Source organism: Micropterus dolomieu, linkage group LG17 (genome assembly GCF_021292245.1).
Source record: "Micropterus dolomieu isolate WLL.071019.BEF.003 ecotype Adirondacks linkage group LG17, ASM2129224v1, whole genome shotgun sequence".
In the NCBI taxonomy this organism is placed as follows: domain Eukaryota; kingdom Metazoa; phylum Chordata; class Actinopteri; order Centrarchiformes; family Centrarchidae; genus Micropterus; species Micropterus dolomieu.
In genome coordinates this window covers 16,055,309-16,070,004 of record NC_060166.1, presented here as the reverse complement: position 1 = coordinate 16,070,004, position 14,696 = coordinate 16,055,309, and the positions used below count along the sequence as shown (strand labels likewise).

The following is a 14,696-nucleotide window of genomic DNA, read 5'->3' as shown; positions in this document are numbered from 1 at the left end:
TGCAAATATTTGATTATATCTTTTCATGTGACAACACTGAAGAAATTACACTTTGCTACAATGTAAAGTAGTGAGTGTACAGCTTGTATAACAGTGTAAATTTGCTGTCCCCTCAAAATAACACATAACACAGCCATTAATGTCCAAACCGCTGGCCACAAAAGTGAGTACACCCCTAAGTGAAAATGAGAGAGAGTGAGATACTGTCCATGTAGTTAAACACACAGACCTGCAGGAAGACACACAGGCAAATATCGTGAACACGGCTGGGTCCTGCGTGCAGAGTGATGTGAGTTTTTGAGAGCTCAACAGGGTTTGAGTGGTTGTTGTTTTTCGTATTCAGGGTTTTTGGCTCATGGTGATCAAAAATGAACGGAGTCTCAGGCGACTTGAGACGGGATGAGAGGGGAGACTGAGCTGCTCCGTGGTGCCTGGGAGTGTGTATGGGTGAATGCATGCAGAGTGAAGGAGAGCATGGGCACTGCTTGTCACGAGAGCCAGTTTTATAATGTCAAATGACATAAATCATAAGGCTGACAGCACCAAATGGCAGATTTGAGCTAGATCTGTTATCGGTGATAAGAAGATAGAGACTGCATACGTTCGCTCACCCAATGGTTTACTCATTTAGCAGCTTTCAATTTCAGTGGCCTGATTGGAAAGCTCTCATTTTCCCTGACGTCTCATCTCCTCCCCCCCACTCTCTTCACCTCCACCTCTGCTCTGCTCCGCTCCGCTCCTGTCACGACTTTTTCAATCTCTTACTTTATTTCCAGGAAATAACCAGTGGGTCAGCTGAATAAACCTTCACTCTGTTTTTTTCCATTCTCCTCTTTATTGTTTTCTGTCTATCATCTCACACAGTTGTTTCCCATCTGCTCAGGCCTTCCTGCCGTGCATCTGGTTAAGGAGCTGACAGCCAATCAGAATGATGCAAACCCATGCTCTGTTTTTTCCCCCCTCTTTTGTTTTTGTGTTTCATCGCCACACTGCTTTACTAAACCTTAATCACGTCGCCCAACCCCCCACTCCCTCATGTAATTTTGTCTTTATTTGTCTCTCCTCTCTCGTGTTATTTCCTCACCTGAGAATTTCACCTTGCTGCTTCTCTTTTCCAAGTAACCGCTCTGCCTCCTCCTTCGCAGAAGCTGCTAGCGCCAGCCTGTCGGGGCAGAAGAGGAGAATGGAAGAATGAGGGTGAAGAGTCGTGTGCAATATTAGAGAACATAAGCCTAACGTAATGCCACTGTGCTCCCATGGAGTAAAATGAGCTTATAGATGATGCAACTTTAATGATGGAGAGGATGATCGTGATGAAATGGAATGAGATGAAAAATTAAAAAGCTCATTGAGGGCTTCCCTCTCCAGCTCATTGTCTCTTGTTTCAGATAAGGCAAAACATAGTAAATTATTTGAATGTGAGCAGAGTCAGCAAAGCAAAATGGAATTGATGTGCAAAATAGAATAAATTCAACAGGAAAAGAAAGTAACTTAATTACTTTCAAAGTGCTATGGATCTTGAGAGTAGCTTTGAGGTGCAGGCATGATAACAGACTGAAAAGTTAGTGTCCTAGTGACCACAAATAAGCACTGACAGTCAGACAGAGGAATAAACATTATGCGCAGGAAGTATTACAAGGAGCAGACTAGAAAATGGAGACTAAAACCAGACAGGTAATTATCATGACCAACAAAACTTAATCAAGAAGTGTAATTTTAATGAGATGCAGTGATCCCGCCAGGGGATTTTCTGCTTATTGGCAGCACTTTAGAAACAAACGTGAGGCAAGTCAATTGGAGGTTTAGGAGAGACATTTCCAAGATAATGATGCTAGTGATTCCCCTTTGATAAGCAAGAGCTTTTGCGATTTGTTGTCTGCATGCTGACAGATCTCTGTGGTGAACTTACACTTTACTGATGAGAAATAACATTATATTAAATTATGATACAGTTAACTATATAACTTAAATGACGGAATAATTTCAAGCAACCCGAAAGAGTCTAAATTTATGCTGCTGCTACAGCCATGTCATATTCGGTCGGTGCTGTAGGCCAAGTTATATTCAAAATATCTGATGCTACGCTAACTGCAGAATAGGCAGTGGGCAATCTACTGTATATTGCTACATAGATAGTCCTGCTTGCCAGGCTGAAGTAACAATGTCAGCGCTGACATTACATCAAGGACACATACTGAATCAAGAAAAAGACGTGTACACATCATGATAAGTATTTCACTTACTCCTATCTATTTTTACTCCAGTAGGGGACTAACTGGCATCATTATCTAAATACTGCTACTTTAGTGACCCCAAAACACATGAACAGTCTTAATGAAAAGAGAATCTAAGCTTATAGGTCCATTTATGAATGATTCATAGCTCTCAACTGCTTTATGATCACTTGTTATCACATTTAGGTCATGTTGATGACATCTGAGCCAGCTCCCTTCGCTGAATGAAGAAATAGCTAAATGCTCGGAATCACTAGTGAGTACATATTGCCCCCAAAGGTCATGAGTGATCATCCATGCAAAGAACAGCAGTCTTATTTGAAGAATACGATTATCATGCTCTGATGGTTACATTCTGATTTATGTAAGATAACAGAGGTGTTTATGTGTGTATGTGAAATTAAATGTTGCATTTTGTGCACACATCTGTGTGTTTAAATACATTTTATATATGTCCTCCTTTTCTTTCTCTATGAATGTCAGTTCTGTGTTTGTTCATGTAATATATTGCTGCTACTTTGGCCTGAACTGAGATCCTCTTGGTTAAATAAAGGTCAAATAAAACACACGTTTTCTCTTAATGAATAGTATATACAGTAGGGAGGCTGGGAGCAGAGTGGGGTGAAAATGGGTTAAGCAAATGTGCATGTTTCCAGTAATCCTACCTGTATGCATACTTGTTGACTGTTTACAAGTAATCAAGTATGCATGTGATTGTCGTTTAGCTGATGTAACTATGTGTGTGTGTGTGTGTGTATGTACGCGTGTGTGTGTGCGTGTACGTGTGTGTGGGTGGGTGGGTGTGAGACAGAGCAAGTTGCATTTTTCTGTATACATTTTAGCCTGTTTATGTTTTACGTTGACCAAGTCTCAGTGAGCCTGTGATCTTGTGTGTTTGTACCCCTGTGTGTTTATGTGTGTGTATTTTTTGCGTGCCTGCCTTTGCTTCTTTTCGAGTGATGGCAGCCCAGATTCCCACTGTTCACCCATCTGTCCCCACCAGTCCCAAAGCGAGATCAGAAAGAACACTGCCTCGAGAGGGGTGTGTGTGTGTTTGTGTGAGTGTGTGTATTTTGAATACGAATTTCTGTGTGCTCTGTGTGTGCGTGAGCTTGAGCTCCTGTTCCCAGGGCAGTGGCTGTCAGTGGAATAACTAGGTAGCGCAGTGCCAGTGAATGCGTGCCAGATTAGAGTACCCCCCTACCAGCAGCCCAAATCAACTGCCTCATCAGGACATGTCACACACACACACACACACACACACAGACACAGAGGACACGCTATTAACACATACACACGAACAGTCATGCACACACATCAGCAACAATGATCTGCCAGCCACAGTGTTATCGTGACCTACCAAAGAGTTTACCAGTTTCGTGCTCCTTCATATTTTCAGAGATTTGGACTGAAGGTCAACATAACAAAGCCAAACCTAACTTCCTCTAGTAGGCTTATTTTAAGCCCCAGATTGTGTACAAAATGTTCTGTTTTTTGATCTGTTTATCCTCATTTTAGTACTGGAGTGATTGTAATGTTGCTATTGCTGGCCTTTAATTTTGGCACATCTTTACCCTTTGTATCAATTATGTATATCAACCAACATCTACAAATAATATCTTCAAGCCAGGGGGCTTGAAGATATTATTTGTAGATGTTTGTTGATATATATATATATAAATACAAGCAACAAAATGTCACAATTAAAAGCAAAGATGGCTTTGCTTTTAATTGTGATGTTTTGTTGCTTGTATTGTTTTTACTAGTTTACTGTGTGAGTATCAGTGTGTACAACAAAATTTTACTGTTTTATCTTTTATTATTTTTCTAGAAGCACAACCACAGAAGGTGCCGTTTTTACTGGGAATCATCAGTGGTGGCCTCAAACAAACAGCCAAAACAAATTTGGTGCAATTCCTTGTTCAGCCACAAGAGACCATCTCTCAACAGTGATCACACATTGTAGCTGCAACACTGGTCTTCACCTTGAAATGATTGCGAAACATTTACTGCTCCGGGCCTTTTGACATTGGTCAGGGTGAATTTGATATAGAGCTATTAAGTGATCATGTATGAGCGCATGACCTAAATTTAGAAAACATTTGTGTACATATTTATACATCTGTTTGTATCTTTAACCCTTTGTTAGAATATTGTTGCATAAAGTATGCCAGAGAGTGAAAGGTGCGACAACCACCCCCACCTTTATGAAAATGAACCATAGTATTACTATAGTTATATTATATAAGAAGTGTCCTATGGTAAGTTTGTAGTCTTTTATAGTTTTATAAGTTTTTTTTCTGTATTAGCTTTCAATAGTAATACTATGTATAGATCTGTGTAGTATTCCTATATAAACAATATATATATATACTCCACAATAAGATCACCATAGTCACCTCAATAGTATTAATATAGTAAGTATAGTATACTATAGTAAGTAATTCTTCATAGTAATACCATAGTGATTTTGTAAGGGCAGTCTCCCCTACGCATGCCACACAACCAGTTCATCATAGTTTATCATAATGCAGCGCAGTGAGGATAGAGATGTTTTATAGTGGAGAGGAGCGTCTCGCTCTCTCTCTCCTCCTTTCTCTATCTCCCTCTCTCTCGCTCCCTCACATTATCAATTGATGGTTTTTATAATGTCTGGTTTTAGGGGAGCTGAGGGGGTTGCAGCACCCCTTCTTTCCATGTCCACTTCTTTACACACATTGAATGAAAGAAGTAGTTTTTTTTAAGAGTGGGTGAATTATTCAATCCTTGACTGTCAGTTGGCACCCTTCGCAGGGCGTAGCCATTTCAACTGAAATGGGTAAAACATAGCACAGCCGCCAATGCTGGCATTTTCTGTCACCATTAGAAGTATTATAAAAGCTTCCACATATCAAAGCGTCATCTGTTCGCCTGCTGTGTGTGCGCATGTGTGCGACGTAAAAAGAGTATTTTGATCAACATCATCACGACTGAACGTTCAAAGCTAAAAGCCATTTTACTTTGACCGAACTAAAGCAAACATAGACCAAAAAGAAACAGAAACATAAAGCAATACACCTACGCCAAAAGACAGACACATTAATACACACTAACTCATACACAGTGAGTGTACGGCTTTCAAATGTTTTGGGCTTGGGCTGGTTAAAAGTTCTGATAAAAACTTGAAGCCGTTTAATTATATCAGTTAATGCCTCATCAGTTAGCCATAATCCTTTAGTGAAAATCATACTGTGTGTCTTACTGTGTGTGTGTGTGTGTGTGTGTGTGTGTGTGTGTGTGTAGTGTGACACCTGCTTGTATATGTTTTGTTTTTAAGTTATCTGGTAACCATGTAAGGGATGCCATAACAATGATCATGATCATCAAAACAGCACACATGGGCACACACATACATGCACACAAGTACAAAGTACAAGCAAAAACAATGATATTATATTATGACTAACTGCATTAACTCAAAGGATATGAAAAGCATTTGTCCTCCAGCTTGTCAATTTTAATTAAAATTAGAAAAGCAGCTGTGTCTCACTGTGTTTCATTTGTATGTGTGGGTTGCTATGCTACTGCTCCAACATTTTACTGTTGATTACCAAATAAACTTTGTCATATTGTGTGTGTGTGTTCTTAACACTTTAATATTGCTGTTTTGTTTATCTTGTTGTCATGAGCCCCACAGTAAAGTTAAGCCACCATTAGAGATGAATAGAGATCATCTTCTATCACAGACAAGGTAGTGTGTGTGTGTGTGTGTGTGTGTGTGTGTGTGTGTGTGTGTGTGTGTGTGTGTGTGTGTGTGTGTGTGTGTCAGTCTGTTTGATGTGGTAATGTGAACTTGAAGTTGGATCTGTGCTAATACCTCACATGTTGGTTTTAGAGGGTGTTTGATTCTGTACATTTTATGCTTGACATATTACCTAACACACACACAGTGATGTGTGTAGTGTTTCTGTGGTTGCTAGTGGAAACTAGAAATTGAAATAAAACCACTAATTTGCCGTAAAGTTAGAATTGGATGCCTTTCTATTTGTCATTCATCTATTGTCTCTCCTCCCACCTGCAAGTCGTCTTATCACTGTTACAATCCAGCTCCAGGTCTGTGTGTTGTGTGTGTATGTGTGTTTGTTCTCTCAGATTTTTATGATTCATTCTTCATAACTGCCAAATCTAGCTTCTGTTACTGTGCGCAAGAGTGATTATCATTACACCAATACATTACACACACACAGTCACACACACACACACACACAGACGCAAACAGACTCACACCCAGACACACTGTTTGGATCAAGACTGAGACCGGGAAGCCAGCAGAGCGTATCAAATTCCCAGACACTTCTCTCAACACCATAATCATGCGCACAAGTTACATATGTTTCAACCTGTCGTCAGTTAGACTTGCTCTGTCTGTGCCTGTTTATCAATTTCTTTATCAAGTAATAGTTTGTGCCCCTGAGTAAGGTTTGATTGACATGTAAACAACATTCAACAGATTACCCAACTAATCTAAATTTAGAGACAGAAAGAGAACGCATACCACATGGGTGGATTTGAGAAGGCTCAAACTGTGATGACAAGTGTAGGGTTGGGGTTCAATAGCATTTTATTGATACCAAATCCAACATTTAATTCACTTATGGTCTGAGTCCCTTATCGAATTTTATTAGATTTTATTTTAACAAACTCTTTTGTTGGCAAACAAGATAAAGTTTTTAGTGGCTGCCTGATTAATGTTCATAGCCTGTAGCTACAACTTGAAAATTAGGTGAATATAATATTAAATGTTCATTAAATGTATCTGACACTTTGAAACAGCAGGTGTGTGAGCTCCAAATGTTTATACGTGCTCACACTTTTATTCGATCCTGAAGTATAAATGGCTGTAAAGCACTTTAAAACTGACTTGTGTATGAATTGTGCAAAGTGCATAAATTTGCCTTTACCCTATTTTTTACAAGCCACCTGCAAACTATTTAGTTGATAAGCTTTTAAAGTTTAACTGATGCAATCAGTTGGATCAGCTGCCATTTTGTTGGTCTTGTGAAACTACAAAAACATGGTCTTCTTGGGGTCACAGAGCGGCGTTACAGAATGATGATTCTCTTTAGGCAGTTTTGCACGTGTGGGGACAAATACAGTAATAGACTGGTAGATACATTTACCAGTTACTCTGCATTACTATCTTAAAAGTGTAGTTATCTTGATTGATGGACAATACCCATGTCCATATCTATTTGCCTTTAAGAAACCTTGGCACCAAGTTAGATATTTTTCAGAAAGAAGAACCAAAGTCAAAATTACAACTGGGATGTTGATATGAACAGTATTTTCAACTCTAATATGACGTGAACATGGCATATGTCTCCCACCAACCCCCCTTCTTTCCCTCCCTTTTCCTTTTTGGCAGATGAAAATATCTCCAGCTCATCTATGTTTGAACTTGTCTAAGAGGTGACAATCAGGTTTAATTGCACTCTGCACATCACTACCCTACTCACCTTGCTCTCCTCTGTCATACCAGTCATGCATACACTCTCAAACACGCATGTCACGAATGCACACGCTGTTTGACAGGTGACTTTTCAGTCAGGTTAGGTTTATATGGAGAGTGTGTTGTTATACCAGTCAGGCTCTCCCACTACACACACCACAACTCTCTCCCTGTCAGACTAACACAGGATCAAGCAGCTAAGCCAGACATAGTAAGAATGCGATGGCATGTTAAGAAAAGAAGAGGAAAGCCTGTGTGTGGGTTTGGTTGTAGTCGCAATTCAGGTGCAGGTCAGTAATAATAAGTACTCTCCTAACTAAAAACATTTACTTCCATTCTTGTTTGAAATCTATTGTCTTTTAAAAATTGCATAATCTCCTAACAAAAGTTGTATTTAGGCACGCAGAAATAGGGTGGGGGGTGGGGGGGGGGGGCTGTCAATCATAAACGTATCTCACATAACAGCAGAGTCACACACTTGCTGTGTAGCCAGCCACTCAGAACATCCTCATTAACTCCCACACGCATGGCATTGTTCCCCTTTTTCTCTCTACCTCCTTTGCCTTTTAATCTGTTCATTATCACCTGTGTGATTGATGATGTACAATTGCAGCAAAGTACTGGCAAATTGCAGGTGTAAGTGTTTAGGGATCAACAGTGAGAAAAAAAGAGGAGAGTGAAAGAGAGTGATTAAAAAAGTAAATTAGTTTGTAAACAGGTGAAGAAGGTAGAAGACTGAATTATAATAAGATATTCCTTTTAATTGAAACAAAATATTTAAAAATTAAACAGTGAGATAACACAAAGAGAGATCCAGCAAATGATAAAAGTATCTAAGATGGCAGATTAATACAAAAAGAGAGAGAGTTAAAGAAAGGCGCAGAAAGACAGAAAGAAAGACTAGTCAGATCAGACAGAGCGCCCTTTGCAGGTTGCCAAACACTGCCTTTTTTGTTGATGTTTTTCACATTTTTTAAAAAGGCAGTGTGGTGAGATTTTTTTTTATAAACAGACAGGCTGAGGGGACTTATTCTGGCTCTGATTGAAGGTGAGAGGCAGATCTCAAATAGTACCATAGACACAGGAAAACAGATGGGTGCACGAGACTCTCAGAAAGACGAGTAATCAGAGGGAGTAACGTTACCACCAGCTGGTCCAGGAGCTTCGCCTGGATGATGGCCGGTTCAAGGCTTATTTAAGCATCAGTCCGGGACAATCTGCTGTCGATTGTCAGGCCTAGCATCACAAAAAATTACTAACACATGGAGTCCTGCCGAGTGCCTGAGCATTTGTCTGTGGTACATCAGGTGAAATGCCATGTCGGGCAAGAAAATCTAGAAACTCACTTGCCCAATAGGGAAAGTGGTAAAAAAGAATTAAACACATCATTTTGGTGCTTTAGAAACAACATTTAGTTATATTTAAAACATTCAGTTGTAATCCTGTTCTGAATTTATTATTTTAAAAAAAAAATCAATACAATCAATCATAAAATCAACAATACCCAGCTCTACTGCTGAGAAAATGGCAGCAGGTAAAGACAAAGTTTATGATTATTTATCACTCAAGTTAACAAGTCCATCTCTGGAGAAAAGGAAGCAAAAATGTGGGTTGCTTCACGTCAATGACACACTGTGTCCTTGTTCTGATTCATTTACATTATTATTTATAAACATTAAACATGACAATTAACTTTAGCCCTTAGACACGAGGCACGCAGGGTGCACTGGCAGCACACAAAACACAGCAAAAATCCCGCTCTGTTTGCTGTCAGTCCATGCTGGCCTCTCACACATCACTGTGCTGGGCATCGTTATCTCTGTCTGAACTTTGACCTCCTGACCCACGCTTGGCCCAGAGGATCCAGAGCACAACTGTGCACAGCAAGTGTTTGTTTGCATGTGTTTTTGACTCAGTGAAGAGGCAGTGTATGAGAGATATAATCAGCTTACATTAGACCAGATAGTGAATTAGCTAACCAGTCGCAATACACACAACATCATATAACCTGAAACCCAGCAAACCATATGAGCATACAGGCATGAGCCTAAACACACACACAAACATTAAAGCAGAATATCCACTTTGATATATATATTCTCTAATTTCTTGTTATACATTGGCAACATAAACACAGTATATTTATGTATTTATACAAATACTTTGTAGGGAGCAGTAAATCAAGATTTTGGACACTTATGAATCATCATCATTCTGAGTTATGTAAGTCTATAAAATCCATTGCGGGATTGTTAGCTACAGCTGTCAGTGATGCCAAATGAATATGTGTCCAAAACCTCAACTTACTGCTAACTATCGAGCATCTATCATATAGGAAGTAGTGAATAAGTGAACAAGGTCAACCACAATCTTTTTTTCCATTTCGGAATTTACTATATGGATCATAAATTTCAGATTTAAAAAACTATACAGGGTTCATAGAGTGAACTATTAACTAAACAGGAAGTGATTTAGGACACAATCTCCACCAGCATACTCTCCTGCCCCTCTTTCCCCTAATTAGCTCTCCTAGCTTATATACCAACCGCCTTACCTCAGATCTCTGCAAGGGTTTTTACTGACCAAATTGATCAAACCCTGTCAAAATAAAATGTGATACTTAATAACTTAATAATTATACCGACCATGATGAATAGTAAAAATCACTTAAGCAATAACCCTCACATACGTGTATGCCTAGTATCTATCTTTTTAACCTCGGAAGTTATGACCACCTAAGGGTTATACAAGAACAGAAAATATACAGAATAATGTAAATACAAAGTCTTTGTCCAAGCCTACAGGTGTTTTCAGTTATTGTGGTTGATTAGCCCTCTGTTAATGTTGAAGGTGGCTGAAACTTTGCTATGAGACAGTCGACAGTCTACCGTCTTCATGAGGTCACCAAAGTCGGTGCACCAATAAAATTTTGAATTTTAAAATGACAAATGTGTAAGCTGTCCTGTCCTAACAGGTCCAAGAAAGAGTGAGAGAAATGTCAATAAGGTGCAGTCTATACACAACCACAGAGTCCTTAATAGGACAAATCAGGCAAAGTCAGTGAAAACAACCGTGAGGGTGTGCTGATCGTGTATAGAGCAGTTACCTGAATGCTTTCCAATTGAGCTAACAAGACAGCCTTTTACTTGTGTGTGGGTATGTGTAAAAAAAATAAAATGCATTAATGAGCAACCCTTTTATTCTGATTGTCCACAACACTCATTAATAGCAACCTTTTGTGGACAAAGCTGCAGGTGTGCGTGCAAGGTTGCGTACACTCTTGTGACGAGGACTTCAGAATGGTGTCATTGTTTTGTATTTCAACAGGACAGTCTTCAGATTTGTTGGGCTATTCGTAGCATTCACATGTCATGCAAGAATTTCATACATATTTCCCAGAAACCTCGCTTAGCCTTTGATGGCTGTTTGATTACAGACACCTGCTATTTGATTACCAACACTATAAAGCTGATGCAAGTGACACAACAGGAATCTTGACCGCCTGTGTGCAAGTGTGGTGTGTGTATACAACATATGTCATTTAACGTGGGTAGCTGCACACAAACACAGCATACTGACAATCTATTATAAAATGACGTAAATTATGTATTATACAGTATATCATACAAATGATCTGATTCTGATAAATGATAAAACATGCGTCCCATGCTTGCCAACCCTTGCCCCTCACCCCGCTGTTCTCCTGGAGTCCAATAATGCCCTCCAAAAAAATCTTTCTGCTGTTTTAAAAGAGAGAGAGGCTTCTGCTGTGAACAGCCAGGCTACTGCATGCGTGAGAATTGACATCCTGTCTGAACCCAGCATAATAAGGGAGACTCTATGTGCATGCTTTTTAGCAGCATAGGATAACTAAAACCTTGGGTAGCATTCCTTGTTGATTAGGATGCCAGATGCTTTTGTGGAGCTGCTTTAAGCCTCCATAATACACATTTAATGTTAAATAAAGCCTCAAGTCATAAGTCATTAGAGGAATCGTTAAAAAAATGTTATACGGTCAGGTCAAACACGCTAAAATAAGCATTGAAAATTTCCGCAGATCTATATTCTCTTTTGATATTTTATGAAAGTAACAGGGTTTATCTTTTGTCCACCAAACACCTCCACACATCCTGTTATTAAAACAAAGTCTGCCCCCTCATGCATCATTTCTGGACACCAATCCAAAGTGGACGGCAACACTGACGTCTCCTTTTGTTCTGTCTTTTTGCTAACTGTACACAAGAAAGACATTTTTCGATTCTATGACAAAATGAGGAGGATGTGTCGAACAGTGTGTTCACAAACACATTATTTCCTCTGAGTGTTGTTGAGCAAAACAATTCCCGCCAGTGAACAAACCTAATAATGTTTTACAGAAATTAAATTGAGTCACATACTGTATCTATTTTCAGTTTTCCAAGTACTGGATGATGGAGGCGTTGAAGATGACAGTGGAATATATAATTATACAGCAAGGTTTGTGTCCGAGATAGTGGGATACATGTCTGATTTGTCTGAGAGGGTGTGTGTCTGTTTTTGTGTGTTAACAGCGTGAGTCACAGGATAATTGCCCACATGAAGCTTGGCATTAGAGATCGTTTCACACCAGGGACGGGAAGCACAGACAAACACATGCAAACCTCACCTCTCTTCCAGCTGTTGGAGGTATTTTCTCAGCTCAGCTACAATTTTATTGGCCTTTTGAAGTGCGTCACTCAGAGCTGTCTCTCTCTCCTCGGTCCTTCTCTCCAGTTCATCTCTCTGCTTCCTCAGTCTCTCTGCCTCTAAGTCTCCCAGCTCTCTCCTAAGTTGTCTCTCTGTTTCATCATGGATTTTTTGATACTCCTCCTTCATATCTCTTCTCTTTCTCTCATTCTTTTGTTCAAACTCCTCTCTCAGAGCTCTCTCCGTGTCTTTGTTTCTCTCTTCTAGCTCTTCTCGCATGAGTTTCTCTCTCTCCAGTGCCTGCCTCTGCACCTCTAGGTGAAGTGCCCTCTCCCACTCCAGCCTGCCCAGCTCCAGTGCCTCTCGCTGGGCCTTCTCTCGCTGGGCGGTCTCTCTCAGCTCCTGGAGCTCAGCCTCGAACTGAGCCAGTCGGGTGTGGAGCTGATGGAACTCGTGGAAAATGAGGTAGCTTACGCCACAGTAACGGCACACCGTCTCACTACGCTCCATCTGCAGGTAAAATACACACAATTTGAATTAATTTAGAATAACAGTAAGTACAACTATTTATAAAACATATTAAGTGTCGTCAAATAGGTGGCTTAATAATTCTGGCAAGTAACATTCATCCACATCTCTGTCTTTGATGAAGAATTTAAAGCCAATGAAAACTTTCAGATCACATCTTTAGGTATTATTTATTAAGGGTTTAACACCCAAAAACTCAGAAATCATGATCATGATTGTGTGGGTGTAGTTAGATCAGATTTGACAGTAGCATCACCTTTTTTCAACTGATTCCAGCCCACTTTAAACCCCCTATTAATTTCTCATATTAAAGGATATTTGAGAAAATATGTCGTCCAGCCAATTGTACCAATTTGATTATTTCCACAGCATTAAACAAAAGAGCAGTGACAGGCTTCACCCTTTTAAAAATGAGGTGTTTTCTACTTTATTTTGGCCAGTCATTTGCACAATCCAGAGTCAAATTTCTCGTATGTGTACACATACCTGGCAATAAAGCTGATTCTTATTCTGATTCTAATTTTGATTTAAAATGAATGGCTGGCCAAAATAAAGTAGAAAACACCTCGTTTTTAGGTTTAGTTTAGTTATTTAGATAGATAGATAGATAGATAGATAGATAGAAAGATAGAAAGATAGATAGATAGATAGATAGATAGATAGATAGATAGATAGATAGATAGATAGATAGATAGAAAGATAGAAAGATAGATAGATAGACACCGGTGCTCGTCAAGCTATGACATGCCAAAATATCGGCTGTGAGAAAGGTCTGTTACATCCTTGTTTTGACAAATTCAAGGATATTGCAATATATAAGCAAATGGTACGAAACCTGTGTTTGCATGACTACCTGTAAGTGTGTTAATTATTATATAAATCAATGTATAAATAAATATAATATAGTAGCAACTGTATTTTGTTTTTTATCAGAGCATGAATCTGAGGATGAGTCTAGAAATAACATTCAGTTTTGTGTGGTTTATTGTATGGGGCCTTTACAACTGATGTATCAAAGCTGTCTATAAAAACATTTAGACTGACGACTACGGGCCTCATTATTGATCAAAATATGTTGCAACTGCTGATGTCAAAAACATCTTTTTATCTGTCAGCAGTTGAAAGCAGTTGAAAGCAGAAGAACACATAATCCCTCCTTCAGATATTGTTTTTGCTGCTGTCTGCTATAAAAAAAACATCTCCCAAAATTATCTTTCTGTCTCTGTGCGTGTCAGTGAATCCTCTCCAAGATGTTGTCACTTCTTTCAGGCTTATAAGGAATAAGATCACATCCCCCGAGCTTTCATCTTTGTGATGATATGTGGCAGAGAAGCAGCTGAAATTTGGATGACATGTTGACAGCTCCCATGTCAGAAAGCTCCAAATAGACTGCTACATGATGTAAACAAGGTGAAAGAAACCTGCAAACAAAGCTGACATGCTTGGGAAGACAACAGGGATAAGAACGGATGGTTTAATTACTGCTGTCAAGGCACAGAGGTCATATGTTCCCCCTTTGTCCATTTGGCTATCCACTTCTTTGAGTGTGACTGAAATATTTTAAAATGAATGGCAGAAGTGGCATAAATTTTGGACTAGACTTTTTAAAGAACCTCTCTTAAAGAGACATTCATGTGGACATTGATGCTTGAAAAATGAATTAACTAGTTTGTTTTGATGACCCCATGACCATTCCCCATGGACTGATGGTGGTGGTGTATGTGGAGTTTTGTTATTGGACTGTACTGTTTAACTCATCCTTTTGCGAGGATTAGAGAGAA

The 14,696-nt window shown here is 39.3% G+C and overlaps 1 protein-coding gene across 3 annotated transcripts in view; it reads right to left on the bottom strand.

Annotated features, from left to right (window-relative positions):
* Positions 1 to 14,696, bottom strand: part of lekr1 (leucine, glutamate and lysine rich 1) — a 70,618-nt gene that overhangs the window by 37,111 nt on the left and 18,811 nt on the right. For all 3 annotated transcript variants that reach the window (XM_046074786.1, XM_046074788.1, XM_046074787.1), the window contains 2 exons: positions 12,368 to 12,897; positions 1,085 to 1,162 (listed from right to left, as the gene is read on the bottom strand). In XM_046074786.1, the coding sequence (XP_045930742.1) occupies positions 1,085 to 1,162; positions 12,368 to 12,897 (608 nt within the window). The remainder of the gene's footprint in view (positions 1 to 1,084; positions 1,163 to 12,367; positions 12,898 to 14,696) is intronic.